Genomic DNA, 24,767 nt, shown 5'->3' on the forward strand with positions numbered 1-24,767 from the left:
TGTTTTGAACCTGGACCTTGAGTCTGTAATAAAGTGTCATTCATTCACATGCTCTTAACACTTAACACTACTGTGTGGCTGCGTGTGTGTGTTTGTACTGTTGTTTGTGGTTCAAAGTGATGTGTGAGCTCTGTAGATGCATGTAGTCATACTGATGTGGGTTGAAATGAAACTCATTGTATGACTTGTTTTTTTTTTTTTATTTAGTTATTTTCTCCCATTTTCTGCCCTTTCCCCACCGTGCACTGTGCATGTGTGGCATACACATATTTCTGCTTTTGAAAATTCATCTCTTGGATGCTTTGTTGGCTCAGCAGTGCATGTACAGCAATGGTGGATTTCAGTATGGCCAAAGTGTGCTATATGTCATCATGTCTTCTATTACTCTCTGCTGTCGAGTCACTTAAAAACACTAACTGAAACAAAAAGCCATGATATTTTAAACTAATGTTTAGCTATCTGTTGTCCAGTTAAGGAGTTCTATCTAGTTCATGCTAGGCTAAGCTAAACCACTTTAAATAAGTGAGTGAATAACAAATTAATAAACAACTTTTAATTAATATGTGCAGTTTTTACTGCCAGTATCCTTGAGTCACATTTAGTGTGAGGGCCTCAGGTTTTATATAAACTTAAATAAACAGATAGCACCCAGCAGAGCTTGCCGCTATCCCCTCCAGTGATTAGCGACTGTCAACTTAAGGGCACTGTTGAATGTTCACAATAGTTAATATGTCATAAATAATTCCTCATTAACATTTTATTTCAGGCAATAAGCATTTTCAAGCTTCAGCTTTAAATGGTAAAGTATCTACCTCTTGCCGCTTCTCAGCAACAGTTAATCTGTCCCTTCAATTTCTGTAAAAAACATGTCTCAGCAGTTGTGCTAAACTGTGCCATGTACCATGTTGTTGCATGTTTCCACTCAGAGGTTGCACTCTGTGTTTTGAGATCACACGTACACAGCCCACACTTACGTTGGCCTTTGGTGTGAAAGGTTTATCTAAGCAACTTCTTCAAAATGTTTTGCTGTGAAAACAACCCTATCTAACTCTTCTTTTGGAAAAAATAAGAGTTGTGAAGAAATTTTATTTTTATTAGTTTGAACCTCAAATTAAGTCAAACCATGACTTTTATTTAGACCCTTGATCAGTTGTTCCATTTTGTTTAACTTGGTCAAAACTGTGACCTTCTGGAATTAATGAGCCAGTAAAAAAATTGCATGTGTCTTTTACACAGTACATGTAAAAGAAGATGTGTGACTGCTGAGAAAGTATATATCACAGTCTTAGCCCTCAGTTTCCTCTTTTTGAGTTCCTTCTTTACTGGTATCAATAGTATCAGTTATTGATCTTAGATTTAAAGAAGAAAACTGAACACCACAAATCCCAACAGCAGTTTTTTATGCTGACGTTAGAATCACTGGCCACATAAATAACAACCCATTTAACTTTTCAAACCATAGTTGTATTACAAGACCTCCACAGAAAAACTGCTTCTTATCACACAGTACATTTTATCATGAGATACGTACAGTGAAGATGAAGGAGATAGTGTCACTAAGCCAAAGCACATTCTATGCTACTCCAATGAGCCACGACTATCACATGTTCAAACAAATTTTTAAAAAGGGTTAAAAGTCTAAAAATGTGTCGGTTCTATAAGCATTGCTATAAATGATAAGGGATTATATAGCAAACAGACACAAAGGTAAACAGAAAAAAAACAGGAGATGGAAGAAGGTATCAAGTGGAAACAAATGAGTGAAGTGAATAGCTGGGGGAAAAGATGATTCTATGAATGTCTGTGTTGTGAGTCAGAGTTTTATCTGGCATCTTACATCACTTTGAACTTGATAAAAAGCACCAGGGCCTCAGCAGCAGCCTCCCTTTTGCAGCTCATTTGGAACAGGAAGCCAGAGGGAAGCGTTGAGAGGAAGTGGGTTGTGACGTTCATTGGCCTGCTGCTTCTGGTCTATTGTTTTGTATCTGCCTATGTGCCACATGGGGCTAATAGTCATGTTTGAGAAGTACCAGATTACATGTGAAAGGGAAACAGTAACCAAGTAATTATACTGGAAACCTGAATTTTTGTACTGTGACTGCTGTAGTTTGATAAATCTTAGGAAGAGGACTAAGTCAGGATAAGTTGATACTGTTTCTAGGTCTTGATTTTGTCAAAACCCCTGATATCTAGGTTATTAGAGTTAACACCAAAAAGAGACAGATGTTTTTTTGCTTCAAGCTTTCCTTTGAATCAGCAACAGAAGCAGGTCATTATGCTGAGAGCATCAGGAGGTTGATATGTATTGAGATTTTATCCTAAAACTTTAAAAAATGCGAGCGCACACAGGTGTTTTATTTGTGTTTATTTTATTCAGGCTGATTCAGCTTCTACTTGTTGAATTAGACTGAGCTACACTGATATTAAACATGATAAAAGTGTGATGCAATGCTAATGGTGGAGTCGGAGAGAGAGACATCATCCAAGTTCAGCCTGTGCAAACCCACACATAAAAGTTCATAGTTTGACCCAAGAAATTTAATTCATCTGCTGAAAGGGGAACATTCTGTGCTCACCTTGAATCTGAGTTTAAGACACAAACAGGAACTTATGTACTTGTGCAAGTATGATGTTAAAACTTGAAGCCGTTAGTACTCTAAGAATATTGCAATGTTGCTAGATGGTACACCTTTCAAATGAAAATGACATGCTTATACATTTTGGATTAAATTGATAGCAAGTAGTTGGCTGAACTTTGTGTAGAAAAAAAGCACATCACAGAACACACAGGGAATTTTTAAAGCTGAAATCCAAAGCTTTTCACAAGTTCAACAACAGCAAAGCTGGTACTTTGTCTAGTTTGTGAAGTTGTGTCACTTTGTGGTTGTTATGCAGTTAAAGTGTTATATACAACAAGGTAGCTTGAGCATGCTTGCAAAACACAAAACTATTTTTTTTTCCATGTGTGACTCTTGTGCTGTTTGCAGAAAGACAAAGCCTGTGGAGGAAGAGGGGCCTGACAGGAGTGATGATGGGCTGTTCCCATTTGAGGAGGGCTCTAGTGAAGGCTCTGCAGCTGAGGGTCCATTCATGGAGGATCAGGCCTCCCTGACTTTTCTGAGCGAGACAGGCTCTGGAGAGTCAGACACAGAGGAAAGCAAAGGTAAATTTTAGTTTTCCACATCCTCCATGACTACATCCCCCTGTGTCTCCGCTTCTTCTGGTCTGATCTGTCCTTGTTGTCTGCTTACAGCTGAGGATATGTGGGGCAAAAGGTCTTTAGAGGGTGAGGCACAACCAGCAGAGCAGGAGCTGCAAGAAGACTACCTTTTGCAGCTGTAAACCGTACATCCACCCTCTCACAGATACACACAGCCAAGGCCAGCATCCATTCTATTTGCACCCTGTCAATTCAAACACATACTGCATCACCACCTGGTGGTGGAAAACCGTGGTCACTCAGACTGACTAGGCCAAATATAGATTTTTTTTACTCTCTCCATGGGCCAAAGAACAACTGTAACCAATGTAAACGTAGCTGCCAAAGTAAAAGATTGTCTGCATAAAGACATTTTAACTTGGTCTAAGTTGGCAGTGTCCTCCTGTATTTGTGCTTTCTTGTTGAAAAGATGTGTTAAGGTGAAGCTTTTTAACATAGAATTTGAAATATGCATTCAAATATCAGTACATCTCTGTCCACACTTTGCTCACTTTATACAGCTATAGCTCCATCCATTTTCTGGAACTATGAGGCACGTGTTTCTTTAAGACACACAAAACAAAGACTTATTTATATTATTTGATCCCTTTGTCTGAAATGTTGTGATGCTTTACATTTAGCTAGGACAGTTATGCAGCCTTTCATGGGAATTTCTGGTCCACAAGTCCAAGCTAGAGAACCTTGCACACCTAAACCCCTTGGGAATGGACCACTGTATATGTATTACACATAAGCATGCACTTTGACATGCTCCGTCTTGTCTAATTTGCATTTGAAATACTTATGTCAATAAAGAATTTAAAACAGTATTCTGCAGTGTTTGTGATTTTTCATCCCAACTCCTCTTTTATCTGTTCTGTTTACTGCTTATTATATTGCTTCAATTTGCTGGTTCTCAGGTTTACAGTGGCTGAAAGATAATACATTTACATAAGTACTATAGTTACTGTAAGTACAGTTACAAGGTATTTATACTTAAATGTTCTCATTTTCTGCTACTTAATACCTTGACTTCACTAAATTTCAGAGGCAAATATTGTACCTTTTAGTCCACTACATTTATTTGATAGCTTTAGTTACTTTTCAGAATCAGATTAAAAAACAATACACTTGTGGTTGAGTCCCCCTCACCAGGAGGGTGAGGGAGAACTGGGGTTGGACTCAATTGTGCTGACCCAGGTGCTAGTGGAAAAATGGTGGTTTACTGGAAAAAGAACACAAAGTAACATCATAAGAGAGTCAATGAATAATGCTGAACCAGGGGCAGGGTGGAGATGGTTGAGGAGACCAGTATGAGCAGAGAAGAAGACAGAAGAACGGCAGATGAGTAGCAGAAAACGAAGAACTCCAGGTATGGCAGGTGTAGCGCTAGCTGTCAGGTACCCACGGCTGGGAAGATCACTGTCAGATACGTACAGCAGCCACAAACAAAAAGAACACCACGTATGTCTATTGGCAACGCACAGGAACTGTCAGCGTTGCATAACTCACATACCTTGTGGCAAACCCATGGTACGAGAACAATCAATCGCACAGTAACTGTCAGCGTGAACGTAAACGTATGTAAAACAAAAACTCATGTCAACGCTTCGTAATGCTACGGCCCCGACGGAGCGTCTGCCCTAGGTTAACATAAGAAAAGAACTAATGAACTAACGCGTCTCAGCTGTGCGATCCAAACCACGAGTCACTAATTACCAAGGCGGCACAGCTGAGACTCAAGGTAGTTAACATTAGCTTCACCTGTACCAGCTGCAACATCAAAATTACACACACAATAATGCATCAATAATTATGATCCAGGAATATAATAGCCTGTACATTAATGTGACTTCTGCATGATGAGTTTACTTTTGATGCTTAAATTATTTGTTGATGTTAATACTTTTGTATATTTATCTAAGTAAAACTTTGAATGCAGGGTTTTTATTGGTAGCAGAGTATTTTTACACTGTGGTATTTCTACTTTTACTAGATCTGAGTACTTCTTCCATTACTGCAGAACTGGATAAATAAGGTTTAATGAGTTAGTCCTCTTCTGTTGCATCCTTCAGTTTTATACTTGCTAATAACATGAAGGATTATGTTTAGATGCTATATAGCTGTTATTGCGAAAAGACCTCTGCTTTTTAATATAAAGAGAATATGTGTAACTACTAGTTTGCCCACGTATTGTAGCCTAATGATGTGTCTCTGTGACATCACTGAATGTCATTTTATGATGGGTTAGGGTTTGGAAATGGTGTTGCTTGTTATGGGGCCCTGAAGGTTTATGACGGGATATAGCCCGTCATAAAGAAAAAAGACATGTCTGAGGAAGTTTATTAACAATGCTGTTATCAACTTGTCCACCAGAGGGCAATCGTGAATATTACTGTCGGTATAAGGTCCCGAGCAGTAAGGTAAACATGTAGCCTAGTTCTCACCAGACTTAAGTAAGGATTGTATGTAACATTGGGGAATAGATAGATAGATAGATGCCATAAACGGATCATTTTCTGATTATTAACCTCTAGAGTCCCTGCGTCCTCATATGAGGACCGCACAGCTTGGGTTTCCAAAGCTCAGGACTCTAGAGGTTAAGGTATGTGTACAGTGTCCGGTGTGACTTCTGAAACATGGATGTGTTAAGGGTGGGTTTTAACCCCCCCACCCCCCCCACCCCCGGCGTAAGTTCTGAGTGTAAAGACAAACAACCATTATAGAGTGAAATGAATAGAGGTGTTTATTCATAAAATCCCAGCATTGGAATTAACTCACAGTTTTGATTGACGGCAGCGCTTTTATTTTTAATTGAGGTCAAACATGATAGGAAAGCTAGCTGGGTTAGCCGCATTAGCATCAGTAATGTTACGAGGTCGCGTCTACTTTAGCATCGGTCTTTTGCCTAGCCAGCGGCTCAGCAGTTATGGTTGTGCATAACAGTAATGCCAGCTAAAAGTGTTGAATAACGAGTAATTGCAGCCTGCGTTATCAACGTTATTTAGACCTTACATTTGTTCTAATAATATATATGCCAGTTTTAGCTAACATTGGTATTAGCTCGGTGTTACGTGAAGTTGTATCGTATGTTGCAAGCTGATGTTGAACTAAAACTGCAATTTTTGAAGTTGTATTAACTATTTTTATGTATAAAGCGTGTGTTTGTTGGGAAAGTAATTGTTGATTATTGATTAACTTAGTTAAGTGGTATCGCATACATTGACAGTTGACATGCACTGATTTTCATGTAGCATCGTTGTGTTTACTACGTAAATTTTTTTTTGTGTAACTCGTTAGTTTGATTTGGAGGTTTCTTCCTATAGTTCTGTATATTATAGATGCACCCTCTCATGGGACACGATAAATTAAAGAACCCAACTGGTGTCCACCCATTGATTGGTCTCCTGACAGTTTGTTGATCGTGTTAGTTCCTCCAGATTTGCTGCTCATGCATGTTGAAGCATGTGTTTGTGACTTCGTGCCAGCTCAGAGGAAAATAATGCGCTAATGTGATTGTGTTAGTATGGATGTAACAGATCCTTCTCCTTGAGAATGGCTAGGGAGTGGGACTAAGGGGATTTGCATGGTGTCAGCTTCAGAGCACACCCATCAGTGGCATCCATTTGCACACAGTGAGAAATGCTATTTTTGTATTATTGCAGTACACATTACTTTGTCTGGCATCAGAGTCCACAGAGATGTTCAGTTCACTTCAATCTTTAATAGATGTGGTGGTTAGTGAATAATCAGCCTAATTCTTGTTTCATTTGTTTGTAGTTTGAAAACTTTGATATACTGTTTCAGCCTTTGATCAAGATTTTGATGATCAAGACATTTTGATGATGCATTTTTCAGTCATGTTTGAATTTGCTTAATATCTTGCTTGTGTGTATGCATGTATCATTAAGTTGTCAATTCTCCTAGACCTCATAAGACATGTCATTGAAAGCATGTCCAGCAAATGGGAACTTTAGGAACACTGAAGAGTTTAAAGTAACTGTCTTTACAAAATTAATACTGGAATGTTTTCTTCTGTTTATAATACACCCTAATTTAATGCGAGTAAAGGTTTAGTCACTTTACTTTTCAGACACCCCACTAATTAGTTAGCTTTGATTTGACTTTTGCACATGTTGAATATATTTCTGTTTGTAAGACTGTGTTTTCTGTGACATACTTTTTGTTTTCAGAGTTTCCTTGGAGGTTTGTTTGGGCCGGTATGTGAGATAGATGTGCTGCTGAATGATGCAGAGAACAGAAAGACGGCAGAGTTAAAGACAGAAGATGGGAAAGTGGAGAAACACTACTTGTTCTATGATGGAGAGTCTGTGTCTGGAAAGGTAAATTAGGTGCACAGTATTTATAAAGCAGGGGGTCTTATACACACGGAGCAGGTTTCAACCTGCTGTCATTTTGTTTGGTAGTCAGTCAGCAGATAATGGCCATACCACAGTTTATTTTTAACTGAGCCTATTGGGAAATTAAATGTGTGCAAGATTTGCTCCGTCTTTGCTTTGGGAGGAAGTGAAGTGTCTATGTTTAAGATCCCCAAATGTATCAGTTGACATATCAGCTTTATTAAGTAATACTGGAGTCTGTCCACTATTACTTCAACTCATGCTTCACGTTTGCCTGATCAGTGTTTGCTTTTTTCTGTCATTAAACAAGTTTTTCTGAGAAGCTTAACGTGTATGGATCAGCATTTAATTAAAATATGTAGTACCAGCAGATATGTCATACCAAGGGAAAGCTCTTGTCAGAGTTGTTTTTTAAATTAAGGATATTCTAATTTTTTCTCTGTCAAAATAACATATGTTTAAATTGGTGATATCATCCAACTGTCACGATGACAACATGTACTTTGGTTTGTACTCAGTCTCACCAAATGTTTCTTCTCCAGGTGAATCTAAATGTGAAGCAGGGAGGGAAGCGACTGGAGCATCAGGGAATCCGCATTGAGTTTGTTGGACAGATCGGTGAGCCTGACTAAACTGGTGGATTTATCATTATCTCTCTGTTAAGTCTTTATTTTCCTGTCGTTCACAGGAGGTATGAAGAGGTAACTTATTGTAATGATGATAACTGTTGTAACTGTTGTAATGATGATAAAACAGCCTAACCATTATGTTGCTTTGTTAGTGCTGATGGATATGTTCTGTTTAACACTGAAAACCTCTATATTGCCTCATGTAGCTAGTTCCATGAACTATTTGAAATGCTAAGGAATTTATAGTTAGAAAACCTGAAAGTCACTCGAGGGTTTTACTGAGCATGTGTTCATCATGTGCAGCCTGCCACAGTGGCTACTATTATGTCTGCTCTTATGGTGCTACTGCATATGTGTGTGCCTTTCCCTCCGCCTTAAATCCTCTTGACTCTGTGTATCACAGTGCACTGTGCTTTATCACCAGAGATAGGATAGACTGTTATGTCTTTTATGATTAGATAGTTATCTTTAACAGACTGAAAGAAAGGGCATTGTATATTAGGCTCTGCTGCAGAACCTCTGGTCTATGACAAATGCAGCACTTAGTGCCAGCTCACGGGTTATTTGAACATTTGAAAACTGGTTTCAGATCATGTACTCCCTACAAATAGAATGAGTTGCAGAAAAAATATAAATCTCTTATTTCACTGGAGTGTTTTATAAGACTCAAGTATTCAAAATTTTATTTGCAAATGCTTTTTATAGTGTGAAATTGTACATGTCTCTGCTACCTGATGGAAAAAAAAAATCAACTCTGCTGTATTTCAGAGCTGTTTTCTGATAAGAGCAACACCCATGAGTTTGTGGACTTGGTCAAAGAGTTGGCTTTACCTGGAGAACTCACCCAGAACAGAAGCTACGACTTTGAGTTCATGCAGGTGGAGAAGCCCTACGAGTCCTACATGGGAGCAAATGTCAGGCTAAGGTATACTAATAACACAGTATTAGGGAGATGAGGCAAACTGCACCTTTATATTTATATTATTATTCACCTGGGATGTATTGATGCCTGCGTATCCACTGACTCCATTGGTGTGATCCAGGGATCACACCAATGTAGCTTTCATACAGTCTAAATTGTTAAAATGTTTTGATTTAGTGGGATATAAGACTGCAGTGTTTATGTATAAAGCCAGGAACAATTTATTACCTGGTGGAATTCAAAAACTATTTAATGAAAGGGAAGGGGGATACAATTTAAGGGGTCAGTTAAATTTAAAAATTCATGCTATACGTACAACCAAAAAAAGATTTTGTATTTCCATAAGTGGGGTAAAACTATGGAATAACTTAAGTGTAGACATAAAAAACAGTACTAGAATTGACAAGTTTAAACATAAATATAAAGGTATGTGTCAATCAAGATATATGCAAGAACAGGCTCAATGATTAACTGTTGTGGGTGTGATGTATATTTTGTAACCATTCTTTAGTATATCACTTGTGTGATGTAAGAATGTTAATACTGTTATATTCTTTTTAGTATAATAGGTGAGTGTGTAGAAGTGAATCATTTATTGCTTGCAAACCAATGATGGTAAGATGATGTCATGGGGTAGGACTGGATAAGTCTGACTTCTTCCTACTCCATTCAAGCATGTACTAGGTATAAGCAAATTGAGTCACAGGCTAATACAGTGGGGCATCATTTTGGGTGACTGGCTCTTTAAGCATATGGTGTCTGTGTTCTTTATGCAGGTATTTCCTCAGAGTGACAATAGTTCGTCGTCTGTCTGACTTAGTCAAGGAATACGAGTTAATTGTTCACCAGTTAGCCACTTATCCAGACATCAACAACTCGATCAAGATGGAGGTCGGCATAGAAGACTGTCTTCACATCGAGTTTGAATACAATAAATCCAAGTAAGATCAGCATCACTAACTTCTCTGCTGTAGTCTCTTTTTCCTGCCATAGAAAGCTACAAACTGTACCTGCTCCTAAGTCAGTGTGAGCAGCTTTTCTCAATATGTCTCTTTACTAGATATCACCTTAAGGACGTGATTGTTGGGAAGATATACTTCCTACTGGTCAGGATCAAGATCCAACACATGGAGCTACAACTCATCAAGAAAGAGATAACAGGCATAGGTACGAATCCATGGTAGTCCATCTATCCATTATTTATACTAAATATTCCTGAACAGGGTCGTGGGGCGGGGGGGCCTGGAACCTATTCCAGCTGATTTTGGGTAAGAGGCGGGGTTTATCACAGGGCTGACATGTAGACAGACAACCACACACACCCACATTCACTCCTACAGGCAATTTAGAGTCACCAATCAACCTAAGCTGCCTGTCTTTGGACTGTGGGAGGAAGCTGGAGTACCTGGAGAGAACCCACGCAGGCACAGGGAGAACATGCAAACTCCACACAGAAAGGCCCTGGGCTCAAACCCGGAATCTTCTTGCTGTGAAGTGACAGTGCTAACCACTGCTCTGCCGTGCTGCCCAATCCCATGTAAATAAAGTAGCTATTCAAGCACATGGACTGAGCTGCAACCTGCCTCTATGCTAACTTTGTAGTTCATCACTTTTGAGGTTTCTCTAGCTGTAATAGTTTAGTCTTCTGAAGACCAACTGGAACTCTTCCATCAGCTTTTCTCCACTTTACCACATTCTCTCCTTCTCCTCCTCTCTTTATGAAACAGTTTTCTGTATTTTTAGGTCCCAGTACTACTACTGAGACAGAGACAGTTGCAAAGTATGAGATCATGGATGGCGCTCCAGTTAAAGGAGAATCAATCCCCATCAGACTGTTCCTGGCAGGTAAGAGCTCTCATCACTCACCAACTGACATAATGTCTTATCGTCAGTGTGTCAGTTTCCCTGTTAACATCACTCTTTTTTTAGTCATTTAAATAGGCTTAGTTTGAACGACAGCCTATCACGTCTTCTGTTTCCTTACAGGATATGACTTGACACCCACAATGAGGGATGTCAACAAGAAGTTCTCTGTACGCTACTTCCTTAATCTGGTGCTGGTGGACGAAGAGGACAGAAGATACTTTAAACAACAGGTAACACAGCTACACACGCTGTATAATATTCTACTTCAGTGAGCTAATAGATTATTTATAATTGTTTCTCTGTCACCAAATATGGAACATTTTCATGTGCCAGAAGTTGGCACCAAACATATTGCTTCTAAGGAAAAATCAAAAATTGCTCATTTTAGTCCACATTTTTTGACACAGTTTGTTTGGCTGCTTGTGTTAACGTGACACAAACAACCAAACAAACCTATCTTGTTGGTAGTAACATTTGCTGTATTACACTTACTCTAGTTTTGAAAACAATACTCAGGCCTACATATCATACAGTTTTCTCTCATTCTTTCATTGTACTGTAAAGTTTTCCTTCAAAACTGTTGATTACAGCGAGGATCTGTGCATTCGACCACTGTAACAGATCACTCCAAAACTGACTGTATTGTGTAACAGATCACTCCAAAACTGACTGTATTTCATAAGCTGGACATAACAAGCTAATCACAAGGTCACTTCGATTTTTAACAGCTGTGGACTTTTTAACCACTAGTAGCACTACAAAGATTTTACATGTGGGTCACCTTTTTTTTTTATCATGCAAGCACACAAGGACATGCACGCTAGCATGCGGGCAGCACAGTTCACACCCTTTTGTTAGTTTCACACTATTCAGCTTATCAACAGTTGGCGGTGGTACTGTGCCAAGAAACGTAGGTTTTAACAAGGAAGGTACTGAACAAGATGACGGCCACCGAGCAAACATGGATGTAAACAAATTGATTTTGCACATCTTTTATGAGGACGTAAATGCATTTAACATACCTGTGAAGCATACACAGTATGTTTTGGTGTGAAACACTGGATGTAAATCTTGTTTATAAGAAACCTCCCTGTCTGCGTGTCCTTCAGATGAGTTTTCCTTATGACAGCTCAGCTACACAGATGCATCTGTATGCAACTCTCTTTTCTCCCTTGGCTCATTCCCCTGCCTCTGTGTTTAGGAGATTGTTTTGTGGAGAAAAGCCCCAGAGAAGTTGAGGAAAAGAAACTTCCACCAGCGTTACGAGTCGCCCGAGTCCCGGACCCAGCCAGCTAATGTAGAGCAGCCAGAGATGTGAAAGTGACGCTATGAACTGAAAATCCACACATGCCAACCCCAACTCTTCACGGCTGAACAGCCAGAGGTGTGAGGGCTGCCCCGCCATCTCCCTGGACTGAGAAATGTCTGTATACATGAACACATACAACGTACCTTCAGACATCCCCCTCACCACATCATGGCTTCAGGACTGAAACACACCGACATATGGACGCACATGTCTACTGAATGCTACATGTCAAGTGCACATCAAACCAAGTAAGGGACAGTTAGGTAGCCTATTTGATCCCGGCATCCGAAACTGACACGCGCACATATACTCAAGCACATACAAGTGAAGCCATATGGTCTTAGTTTGCTGAATGCATAACAAAACAGGAGCAAAAACAGAAAAGATGAGATGGCTGCATCTCTTTCTTCTGCAACAGAAGCTTCTTTCCCTGTCCTCCCTCTCAGCTCCCTACAAAATGACACTTTGGAGAATCTGAATGAGCTAGCCAGTGATTCAAAGTATTCAAGACGTGGGGATCAGTGTGAATGAAGGACATGAAATTCTTGACTGCGAGTCAACACACGCTCTGCCTTTACTCACCTGTTACCTGTGTTTGAGCTACGGTGATGCCACTGTGCTCTCGTTCAGCCATCTAGATAGTGCCCAGTTTTTGTTAAGTGTGCTGCAATGGCCCACAGACTGCTCTCTTCAACAACGTGTCTGCCTAATTGGAATATGAGACTTCAGTGCAATAGATTCCATATTTAAATGTGGCTGCTGTTTGTAAAAACATCAACATTACCCTCTTAGACTTCACTTCTCATTTCATTCAACAAAAGTGTTTATTCAAGATGCACATTATCAGCGTCATTTATTTCATGCTGTTATTTAATTACAGCAGACTCATCTGGAGCTGCAACTAATGATTATTGTCATTATCAATTTGCAAATTCTCAGTGAACTGATTGATTGATTATAAAATGGGTTCATCACAGTTTTCTAACCCGAAGTGACCGCTGCAGATGTCTCGTTTTGTCTGTCTCAAACCTAAAGTGTTCAGTTTCCAGTGACATGGAGAGAACCACCCAAATGATCACATTAGAAAAGCAACAAGAGACACACAGTGTGTGGTTCCTTTAAAAAATTACAAAACAAATGGATTATTGAAACAGTCGTTGGAGTCTTGCAGCACTACAAGCGTCAACATTCAAATTCTCTGCTTGTCAAAGATTCTGCAGCTCAGTGCAACATTTCACTTTCTTGTTAAGATGATGATTTAGGTCAGTTGACTGCAGGATTGCTTCCAACTTTGTCTAAAGGCTCATTTGTATTTTTCTTAAGTGTTTCTGTGGCATGGGACCTTTCGTTTAATATTTGTGCTGTTTATTCCTGAGTAACTTTGAAAAATTTAAACCATTTACTGTTTGTTTTCTGAAGCTGTTTTAATGGTTGGTTCATCCAACAGAAGAGGAGAATTCATCTGCTCCACAGATGAAATTCTGTTAATCTCCATGTTACAGGTGTGAAGAAAGACCTCTCAAAGAGGTCTTAAAATGTCTCAACATTTGGTGAACTGAACCTTTAAGTTTTCAGACTGGCTTGGCCTGCTCTCATTTCAGTCAATGTAAGAAATAGAATATTTTCAGTGTCTAAACTTCAAAGCTTAAAACAGGTTGAAAGTTGAACACATTGTCTGGAAACGTTTACCTGATAGTGAAAGCTCTGTCATCAAAACACAAAAGTGTTTTTTTCTTTACACTTCGAATGATTCAGTAGAACAATGAAATGACACTAGCCATAATCAGCAGATTCACTGTTCTTGTTAGTTTCAGCTTCTGTTTCATAGACAGCAGTATTTTTTGAGCCTGCTGGTTCGGTAAGTTTTGAATCTTAACATATTTATGTCTTCTGTTGAAGCACTGGAAGAAATGCACTATCAGTATACTGTAAAACCCAACAAGTTCCCACTGTGATGCTCAGACCAGCAGTTCTGGTCCTGCTTTAGAGAGACACCTTCACACACAGAGAGAGTTTGGTGATGGTACTAGTTCACTGTGTGACTTTGCCCTTAAGTTATGATCTGTGGCCTGTTTTGCACTTTCCCAGCCTGTGCTGAAATGAAACATTACATCAAGGACATCTTCATCTCAAGAGATATCCCGTCTGCAGTGCAACTCGTACTGTCATTTATATAACACTACTTGTTTTAATTAGACTGACTACGTAGAATATTTTTTTGCTTTCTGTCACCTTCATGTGCAAGTCTAGGCACCATGTCATATGTTTCTTAAACGTCTGAAACCTCGGATCCACAATTCAGCTTCACTTTGCTCTTTCACGCTAGTGTTGACCTTGTATTTTGTGTTCCCTTTGTTTGTGAACAGTGTAATTAATTTGCAAGCAATGCTTTGTTTAGCCTCTGTCTGTCAGATGTATGTTCCGTCTTTTTGAACACTGTACAGGTAGGGTTTGTTTGGTGGACTTTAAATACCTTCCAAGGTAATGAAGAAACACTTAAATGCCAAAACTCTCTGCCCCGTCCTATCTACTGCATGTGAATCTTTACACAATGTCTAATCATGCCATGAAAGTGTGTGTGTGTGATATGTGTGTATATATACACCAAACCCAAATGTATAGCTAAATGAATAGTGAATAAAGCAAATTTATACTAATTGTCTCGTAAACAAAACTTTTTAAAAATTTTATTTTCCAAGCAATGATTAGAAAACCTCGGATCAATAATGCACCCCTGCTAGGGAAGACTTTTTACACCACTATTACTGTTATTAACTAAAAGCCTAGTTATCCAGAATATTTGAAAACACCTGTACGCTGGGCCTTTACATGCAAGAAAACGGATATCACAAAAATACTACATTTTAAGTAAAAAGCATGGATTCACATGTTTACTTAGAAGCACCAAAGTATTATCAGAATTATTAGTCCTTGTGCAGTGTTTTGATATTACATGCAGTGCATTATTCATTACTGATTAATTCACATCTGCAACATTGTTTTGAAATGAATGACTACAAAAAGTTATCTGGAGTTGTCCTCATTTTACCCCAATGTATTATTATTAATTTAATCTTTAACAATGCATCACATATAGAGATTGCTATGAAAAATCTTTATCTAAAACCTAGTTTCAGGGTATTTTTGAAATTAATGTACTGAAGTAAAAATAAAGACTTTTACTCTGAAATTTAGTGTCACTGGAGTACAAAACCTTTAAAGGGGAATAAATGGAGAATTGAACTTTCTTAAAAATAGTATTTAAATAAACATACTTAGCATCCACCACTGATTAAGAAGAAGAGCGAGACCCAGGAGAAGATGATAAAGCAATTCTCTGATGCAGTAAACTCATATTTTATGACAAATGATGAACCCAATCATCTGATGAAGATTTTGAAATGTATGTTTGATGTTCATTAATGCACTGGGCAATTCTAAAGCCGTTTTCTACTTGAGCGCTGCGCAAGAACGCGCGTGTTGTCCCTGCGCGTTGCGCTATGGGCAGGCGGGAGCTCCGCTGGTGCCCCCCTATTCCCTAGCACGCTTAAACAAAACGGGCAAATTGCTTTATAGGACATATACTTGGCGATTAAACGGAATAGCTCTCATTAGATTTTAAATAAAAATTGTTTTCTTGTTACTTTTATTACAGGCACATTTGTGGGCAGCTACATAGCGACGGGTCCTGTTCCACGTTGTGTTCGTAAGAAGAGAAATGTATTGATCGTCCTCTGTTGGATTTGGTGTTGTATAATCATCATGGAGTGACCGTCACATTGGTTTTGTGACCAGCCTACGGAGAGTACAAACCCATAGATACAACTATGTCAGTAAACCGATGTATGTATTTGTTTGCTGGGTTTCGACGCCATATTAACCCACGGGCTCTCCGAATCACCTCCGGCAGATGTCATGTGTCTGGACTTAAAAAACATAATGCTGGCTCTGTGGCTTGTAGTAGAAATGTTTCGTCTGAGAGTTCTTCAAAATCCCCGGACACCTCTCTGTTTGTCCCTGTTTCTCTGAAAACGGACTCCTCGGCAGACGGGGGTGTGGGATTAGAACTCAGCCAACCGCTCGATAAAAGTGAGTAAAGTCACATATGCTCACCTCTGAGTTTGACTTTAAATTGCTCATTAGGTGGTGAAAGGGAGTCAGTGTAAGCTAGTGAATCTCGGCCGCTGCTGTCAGGTTTAGCTCCCCTGTCGTGTCATGTGATCACAATATCTCTGTGTTATGTGCAGTTTGTGTGCATTTTCTAATACTGTTTCCCCTCTGCTGTTTGTGTTTGTGATTCAGGTGAACTGCTGAAAACTCTCAACCGCTTTTATAAGAGGAAGGAGATGCAGAAGCTGGCAGCAGATCATGGCTTGGATGGTGAGAAGGATAATTTCACAATACTATGTTTAAACGTTATTTCTTCGTCTAATCTGTCTACAGTTTAAGTCGCCAGTAACGGTATAACGACCACAGGGTTTTAAAATGCTGTATATCATCAACACAGTCCTGAGTGCATTCTTAATTATCTCGTCATGACACTATTTTATATAAAAATAATCACACAATAAAGAAATTCTAAATATAGTTAATTAGTGGCAATGTAATATTTTTATACATACACAAGGCAGAGCAAAGTAAACTTCATCAATACAAGATATAAGTTTTGTCTTTGGAATGAATGTATGCAGCTTCTCTGTGCTGATAAAAGTTGTCACCAACCAACATTTACTGTATTTTGTTAGAGTAAACCTCTGTAGTACAAATGAGGAAGATCAAAATCTAACGGTGAGTTCTTACATTAGTGGAAAGTCAGAGGTTTCCCATCATGCACTGAGGTCTCACAGCTATGTCCTCTGGCTCTGAAGACTGCGGCATGACACCCTTATATGTCGTGTGTGTGTGTGTGTGTGTGTGTGTGTGTGTGTGTGTGCGTGCGCATGCAGCTCGTTTGTTCCACCAGGCCTTCATCAGCTTCAGGAAGTATGCCCTGGAAGTGACATCACTCCCTGCTGATCTGCACATCATCCTTAGTGATATCTGCCGCGGAGCAGGTTGGTCACTTTTCAGTGAAACCTTAGGATATGTGTGTCAGTAGAAACTCATTAAAGTTATAATTTCTTTAATTGTATTTCTGCTGCTCTCAAGGTCACATAGATGACATCTACCCATACTTCATGCGTCACGCCAAGCAAATCTTTCCCATGCTGGACTGTATGGATGACCTCAGAAAGATCTCAGACCTCAGAGTCCCGGCCAACTGGTATGTCTTATAGATTCAGAGCCAATGATGCAGGTGCTGTTAGTGCATCTCATATTGGAGCTGGTGCCAACAATGTTTTACACCTTTACTTCCATTATAAAGGTTTGACTCACTTCCTACAGTATATACATGTGTCATAACTTGCACAATGGTACCTGGTGGTTATAGTGTCTATATATGTTCACCAGGTACCCTGAGGCTCGTGCCATCCAGAGGAAGGTGATTTTCCATGCTGGTCCCACTAATAGTGGTAAAACCTACCATGCCATTCAGCGCTACCTGGCTGCTAAGTCTGGAGTCTACTGTGGCCCCCTGAAACTACTGGCCCACGAGATCTTTGAGAAGAGCAACAGTGCTGTACATATCTGCATTCTTCTGTTATCTTTTCTTAAAGTCTTATTCTGTATCAAATTTGCAACTGTAATTGTCCATGTTTCTTGTGGGAATGTTTTCATCTCCCTATGGCTGTTCGTTTTCTATTTTCCATTTTTCATTGTATTTTTAAGGTGTTATCTTTGATCTCTCCCTCTCTGTGCCCTGTTGATGTTGTCTCTTTATGTGTGCACTCCCAGGGCGTGCCATGTGACTTGGTCACAGGAGAGGAGAGGACTTTTGTGGGCTCAGAGGGTCGAGCAGCTGCTCATTTGGCCTGCACCATTGAGATGTGCAGTGTCAACTCAACTTGTGAGTAAAATACACACATAGAAGCATTTTTTGCTCAATAGCAGTATTTTAACAACAAAACTACATTGCTCTGTGGCACATTCCATTGAATCTTAACTGTTGTGTCTTTTTCAGATTAGTCTTAGAAAGGCAAAGTCTTAGCTTTTCAGTCACAAAAATGAATGAAATTATTCTTACCTTTGAAATTACGATATTTGAGGCAGGTTTTTGGCTGTAATTGCTGTTCAGATGAGTACTTGGTTAAGGCCCTTAAAGTGATAGAATGATATTTAGAGACCACACACACTCCGTTGTTTGCTTTTATGCCACTGCCAGCGACAGTCGTGGCTTGGGGACTTGTGTTTTTAGGTTGTTTGTCTGTACGTTTGGCCCATTCTCATGAACATGACATGTCGTCAACCAGAATACAGTACTTTTGACAATGCATTTCTGTTCTTTTTGATAATTTGTCAGTGTCACCTAGAATAGTTACCACAATGTTTTATTTTGTATGTCTGTAGATGAAGTGGCTGTAATTGATGAAATTCAAATGATCAGAGATCCCGCCAGAGGCTGGGCCTGGACCAGAGCACTGCTGGGTTTGTAACACACACAGTCAAACACACATGTACACACACACACAGATGAACTCTTGTACTGTCACACCTTATGAGTCATTTCACATAAAGTTAACTTTGAGCTACTTTTAAAACATTGTTTTACCTTCCACTTAACAAAGCTCATACTTTACTATTGCAGTAACGTTCGTGAAAAGCAAGGAGTGATAATGAACATTTTTCTGATTTCTGTGATGTTGTGTTGCCAGAGGAAGCTTTTAGGCAGAATCCTGACCTCTGACAACCCTCAATTGCACTAATTTTTTCTGTTAGTTTTTCAGTTCTTATAATTTTAACATTTATTTTGAATGATGATGTTTGTAACTTATGCAGCTGACTATCTGTATTCATGTAGGTCTCTGTGCAGAGGAGATCCATGTGTGTGGAGAACCTGCAGCCATAGAGTTTATCAGGGAGCTGATGTACACCACTGGAGAGGAGGTGGAGGTGAGACTAGCATGTGGCTGATGCTGATGAGCATTTTTCTTTGGGGCACTGCTCGGTCTGTGTCCTTCTGACCCTCACTCTTTTCTCAGGTCTGTACCTACCAGCGTTTAACACCGTTCTCAATCCTGAATCAAGCTGTGGAGTCATTAGACAACCTGAGACCAGGAGATTGCATTGTCTGCTTCAGTAAAAATGATATCTACTCCATAAGCAGACAGATTGAGACCAAAGGACTAGAATGTGCTGTGATTTATGGGAGCTTGCCACCAGGTGAGTGTGCGAGAGTGTGCGACATGTTATCAGGAAGATGTATACTTGGTACATGTTGTAAATGAGCTCTAGAGGCTGCTGATTCTTGTTTTATGGAGATGCTTGGTTATTCTGTGGTTTATAGGCACCAAGCTCTCCCAGGCCAAGAAGTTCAATGACCCTGATGACCCATGCAAGATCCTGGTTGCTACAGATGCTATTGGCATGGGTCTGAACTTGTAAGTGCAATTTTATATAATGAATTAATGTCAGAGCCACATCTAGTTTTCAGAATGATGTATCCTCAGGGAAGCAATAATTAATCTTTTGTGAAATCAGGCTCTGTTGTTTCATCCCATTCTATGGAGAATTGTTGTACCACCTTCTGTATATATTTTTCTTTGTTTTCATTATGAAACTCTACACTTATTTGTACATGTAAGGCACATTTCAAATGATTCTGTTGTTTGTTGGAAATTTCAGCAAACTTCACTAAGAGCTTGCCAAAGCCAGAAATCTATGAAATGGTGCACGTGACGCTAATTCTCAAGCTGTAGTCACAGTGTACTGTACTGTAATGGACAAAGTCTGTTTTAAATATTGTGTAGCTTGCATCAGCTCAGCTCACATTTATCCATTTGTCTCTATGTCTTCCACCGTCTCTCCAGGAGTATAAGACGTATTATCTTCAACAGTCTGGTAAAGCCTAATGTTAATGAGAAGGGGGAGAAACAGATGGAGCCCATCAGCACATCACAGGCTCTGCAGATAGCTGGCCGCGCAGGAAGGTCTGTCCCATTTTTGCTTATACCATCTCATTCTGGAGGGTTAAGGGCAGGTCTAGTTATTCTGGAGTGTTGAGACCTCTCGCCTCTCACAGGTTCTCATCCAAATTTAAGGAGGGAGAAGTTACCACCATGCACCGAGATGATCTGCCTGTCCTGAAGGAAATCCTCAGCCACTCGGTGGAGCCCATAGAGGTGATCATTCACACAGACACGGGCCATGCGCTCAAACAGACTCTGTTAGGTAAACCCTGAAAACCAAGCTTCACTGTGCAACACACATGCAAACAAACAATATGACACACAGGTGGTTTTTCCTGATGTGTATCTCCCCTTTGTCTCAGGCTGCAGGTCTCCATCCTACTGCAGAGCAGATAGAGATGTTTGCCTATCATCTACCTGATGCTACACTGTCCAACCTTGTTGTGAGTATATTCATCACTTTTAAGGATGGTAGCAACGGCATGAGGAAAGTTATCACACTGAGTTGGAAAACTGGGACAATATTAAGCTATGATACTAAACAGTGAAGGGTTGTCATAACTTGATAAATGCTGTACACTCGGTGTTTACATTATCGGTAGATCTTGAGCTTCACTGTATTCTTGATGTTGGAAACAGTAGTTTGTGGAAAAAAAAAGGTGTACTAACTAAGATTTTACACATTGTCTGATAAATCCAGAGACAACGGGACAGGACGCGTTGTCTCATCTACACTCCCCCCTCCATGACCCTCTGCTGCCTACGGCCATTCTGTTTTTATTGCAGCTTCTCTGCCCTGTGTTGTCAAAGTACGGTCTGTAAGTTAGCCTCGCCTGCCACGTAGCCAAGGCTAGAAGAAGGGTTTTTTTGTACCATAAGTAGTCATTTCAAACAGCCAGCCATGGAGGAGCTCTTGGCAGCTAAAACATCATCATTTTGGGTTTTTGAGAGTGTTAAAAGCAGCCAAAGGACTCAGATTTCATTCAGATGTAGAAATTTTCCTTCTGGGTGTGTTAGCATCTTATGGTGTTTTCAGTTTGAACTGGGAAGTTGAGGTTTCTAAGTTCCCAGTCAGAAATTTCAACTGGAACATGCAAATTTTCCCCTTGGGAAATTGGAAGAACTTCACCATCACTAACCTCAGAATCCAAGATGGCTGCTCTGTGCATCAACGGTAAAAAGTTGTAGTAACATACTCTTTATTTGTACTTATGTCTTATTTGTGTCTCATTAAAAGTCGTACACACAGTACTGTCCAACTTCTATTTGTAAACATGTTGCTACAGGATTTGTATGCACAGAATGCCACATAATGTGTTGTTATAACCTGATATGGCTAACGGTGGCTAATTTGGCTCAAACTGGTATTATGGCTAACTGAAACTGGGGTGTGACGTTGTTCCCAGCTCCGACTTCTGAGTTCTGTGCTAAATGGAGTGTGTCATAAAGCTAACATTAGCAGCCTAGCATGGTCATGACTTTACCTTTTGTACTGAATTAATCTGGTTTTATTTTGGGAGTTATTTAAGATTTGTGTAATGTTGGTGCTTTGTGCTCAAAGGTGCTGTGAAAACAGATTGTCAGCATTACATCCACATGTCTGTCTCCATCTCTTTTTCTCAGGACATATTTGTCAGCCTCTCTCAGGTGGATGGTCTGTTTTTTGTCTGCAACATTGATGACTTTAAGTTTCTAGCAGACATGATTCAACATATCCCACTCAACTTGAGATCACGCTATGTCTTCTGCACTGCACCCATCAACAAGAAACAACCATTTGTGTGCACCTCTTTCCTAAAGGTAAGGATGAGTTGAACGGAGCAGCAGCAACAGTGAGTGTAAAAGTAAAAAGTATTCATTAATAGTAACAACAGTGAGTGGGTGACATAGTGAAAGACCAAACAAAACACTGACTTTGTAGTCATCAACCATTCTGTCTCACTTTTGCTTAATCAGTTCTAGGCATATACTAATTTAGTTTGAGAATTGTTCATTGTGTTTATCAGACAACACATTCAGAGTCAGTAAAAATAAAGTCCAAGGAGGGCCGAGAACTCTTTATTGCAGACTCTCTCACTTTATGATTATATCATACTCATAAAACAAGGTCCACACTAAAATGATTGTCCTCAACAGTCTTTGAGATTTAGGCTCAGGTTCTGGTGAGGTGTGCAAACTCCTTCCTGCCTGTAGAGTGGCCAAGAGGTGTGTGATGTAAATGGGAAGCAAAACATTTCATTAGTTTAATACAAAAATATTAATATAATTGGTCATTATTTTGTGAGATTAAAATATTTTTCTGAATTATGATCCTGTATTCGTCACCACTGGGTTAATGTTTCAGCACATTTCCTGACACTTCTTTGTTGTACTGGTGTGAACTGTTTCTCCTTCAGTTTGCACGTCAGTTCAGTCGAGACGAACCCCTGACGTTTGACTGGGTGTGTCGCCACGTCAGCTGGCCTCTGGCTTCACCCAAAAACATCAAAGACCTGGTTCACCTGGAAGCTGTTCATGATGTGTTGGATCTTTACCTCTGGTTAAGGTAATGGCTTTTTAATAGTTCTACTTTAAATGGGATTATTACGGGCAGTTATTGTTTATCTGTGCAGCAACATGGTACAGTGAATTTGATTAGTCGTCATCAAACTCTTCCTCACAGTATAACATTGTTTCTACAGGCAGCTCTGTTAATGACTGCTTGCCACCCTAATCCTTGTTGCTGTCTTTGCAGCTACCGTTTCATGGACATGTTTCCAGACACAGCCTTGGTTCGAAAAATCCAGCATGAACTTGATGAGATCATCCAACAGGGCGTCCGAAATATCACCCGTCTCATCAGAGCCACTGACCCAGCGATCACTGACCCCCTGCAGTCACAGAGTAGCAAGCGAGGACAAACGGGCCGTAACAGTAGAACTGCCAGCAGTAGTTATTTGACTGGGGGTCAGAGGGACAAGGGAGGCTCAGAAACGCGGATGGACAGCTCTCTGGCAGGTCGCCTGGTCAGGGATGGGCTGTTGACTCCTGGTCTGCTCCAGCAGCTGCAGAGAGAGTGGTCTAAAGATCAGAACATGCTCCATGGAGAACCTCTGAGCAATAACAGCAAAGCCATAAGTAGAAAGAAGAAGAAATGAAGAGAAACAATTATGTCTTGATGGTGGGACATGATCATTACTGTGCCTGTGGAAATCAATAACCAATACCAGGCTTGGATCATATCTGGTAGCTTGTGTAAGTTAACCATCACTTCAGGCAGTTAGAAGGGACCTATGCACAGTTTTCAATCCTGCAACCATCAGAAATAAGCTTAACCCGAGGTATGAAAATAAAAACTCCAAAATGTAGTTTGATGGTCTGGTCTGAGATTTATACCTGAACCCTGAGTCATAAAGGTTTAATGTACTTGTCTACTTATTTAGTGCTAAAAACTCACCCTTTATATTTCCTTTCAGCTTACAAAGGTACAAACTGTAGCTAGTGCTGGAAAATGTTTCTAGTTTTGGTTCCTGTGACCTACTTATCAGGTAGCTGGTGAGAGAATCTCTCATGTCAGTGGGAGCATCAGATAACACACAATCACCCTGGGCACTAATTTAAAACAGGCAGTTTACTCACCTGACTTGGATTTGACTTTGAAGAAACTGACCCATTGTTGTGGATCATTATGGGAAACATCATGTTCACTTGGAGCTACCGCTGGCCCACAAATGAATTATGTCTAACGTGAACATGCTGTCAAGATTTCCACTAGACAAAACCAAGTGCCGCTCTGTTAGTGTCTATATACATATGGGATGCCATCTTTTTTCTTATTTGTATATTTAAGGTGATTTGTCAATAAAAGTTTATAGTTTTTACTGTTGGTATTTTTTTATAACCTTGGTTAACAAAGTAATTATGACACATGAAAAGCTAATTGAAGTAACAATTATTGCTTAAAGGTGGGTCACATTGTTGAATAGCAATTGGTCATTTATAAAGAAATATAAGGGAACAAAAGGCTCCAAAGAGAAAAGACCTCGGGGCAGTTAAAGGCCCAGCATCACATATAGACCTGTCACTTGTTGCACGTGTCTTTAGAGTTGTTCAGCATCTCTTGATGGTAGTTTTGCATTTGTTTGTGATTGTTTTGTGTCTCGTATAGTTATTTTTTGAGTCTTTGTAGTTGTTTTGGGTCTCATCGGGATATTTTGCAGCTTCTCGTGGTCATTTTGAGTCTTTCTGGTCACTGTGTGGCCTGTGTCCAGTAGGCCTGTTTGGTAATCCATCCATGGATTAAACCATATGTAAGAGAATTCCATGTGTATTGGTTTAAAGAAGAGGGAACCATTTGTATGCTAGTGGGGAAAAATTGCGATCATGACAGACTTGCACCAAAGACAGGCAAAGAAGATGAACTTCTTCTTCTTCTTCTTTCGGCTGTTCCCGTTAGGGGTCGCCACAGCGAATCATCTGTTTCCACCTAACTCTAT

At 39.8% G+C, this 24,767-nt stretch overlaps 2 protein-coding genes across 2 annotated transcripts; both read left to right on the top strand.

Annotated features, from left to right (window-relative positions):
• The first annotated feature begins 4,573 nt into the window (after positions 1-4,573).
• vps26a (VPS26, retromer complex component A) lies at positions 4,574-13,358 on the top strand. The gene is made up of 10 exons (XM_020589837.1): positions 4,574-4,663; positions 4,887-4,943; positions 7,393-7,542; positions 8,103-8,178; positions 8,958-9,114; positions 9,888-10,052; positions 10,172-10,278; positions 10,855-10,956; positions 11,098-11,207; positions 12,179-13,358. Exons 1-10 carry the CDS (start codon positions 4,574-4,576, stop codon positions 12,293-12,295), a joined length of 1,131 nt encoding a protein of 376 aa, XP_020445493.1. The 3' UTR covers positions 12,296-13,358.
• Positions 13,359-15,948: 2,590 nt separating this feature from the next.
• On the top strand, positions 15,949-23,639 carry supv3l1 (SUV3-like helicase). The gene is made up of 16 exons (XM_020590027.1): positions 15,949-16,375; positions 16,589-16,666; positions 17,233-17,340; positions 17,435-17,549; positions 17,738-17,906; positions 18,122-18,233; positions 18,734-18,811; positions 19,185-19,276; positions 19,366-19,546; positions 19,671-19,764; positions 20,194-20,313; positions 20,406-20,505; positions 20,655-20,735; positions 21,916-22,092; positions 22,689-22,837; positions 23,027-23,639. The coding sequence occupies exons 1-16, from the start codon at positions 16,114-16,116 to the stop codon at positions 23,427-23,429; spliced, it is 2,319 nt and encodes a 772-aa protein (XP_020445683.1). The 5' UTR covers positions 15,949-16,113; the 3' UTR covers positions 23,430-23,639.
• The last annotated feature ends 1,128 nt before the right edge of the window (positions 23,640-24,767 follow it).

This window comes from Monopterus albus, unplaced genomic scaffold (assembly GCF_001952655.1).
Source record: "Monopterus albus unplaced genomic scaffold, M_albus_1.0 scaffold10.1, whole genome shotgun sequence".
In the NCBI taxonomy this organism is placed as follows: Eukaryota; Metazoa; Chordata; class Actinopteri; order Synbranchiformes; family Synbranchidae; genus Monopterus; species Monopterus albus.

Bases quoted from the DNA above. Each gene is read 5' to 3' on its own strand.
- vps26a (XM_020589837.1), top strand. From the start codon at position 4,574: ATGGCAGGTGTAGCGCTAGCTGTCAGGTACCCACGGCTGGGAAGATCA. The intron at 8,179-8,957 runs GTGAGCCTGACT...GCTGTATTTCAG, and splicing joins TGAGTTTGTTGGACAGATCG to AGCTGTTTTCTGATAAGAGC. The intron at 10,957-11,097 runs GTAAGAGCTCTC...GTTTCCTTACAG, and splicing joins CATCAGACTGTTCCTGGCAG to GATATGACTTGACACCCACA.
- supv3l1 (XM_020590027.1), top strand. From the start codon at position 16,114: ATGTCAGTAAACCGATGTATGTATTTGTTTGCTGGGTTTCGACGCCAT. The intron at 19,547-19,670 runs GTGAGTGTGCGA...TGTGGTTTATAG, and splicing joins TTATGGGAGCTTGCCACCAG to GCACCAAGCTCTCCCAGGCC. The intron at 20,314-20,405 runs GTCTGTCCCATT...CGCCTCTCACAG, and splicing joins ATAGCTGGCCGCGCAGGAAG to GTTCTCATCCAAATTTAAGG.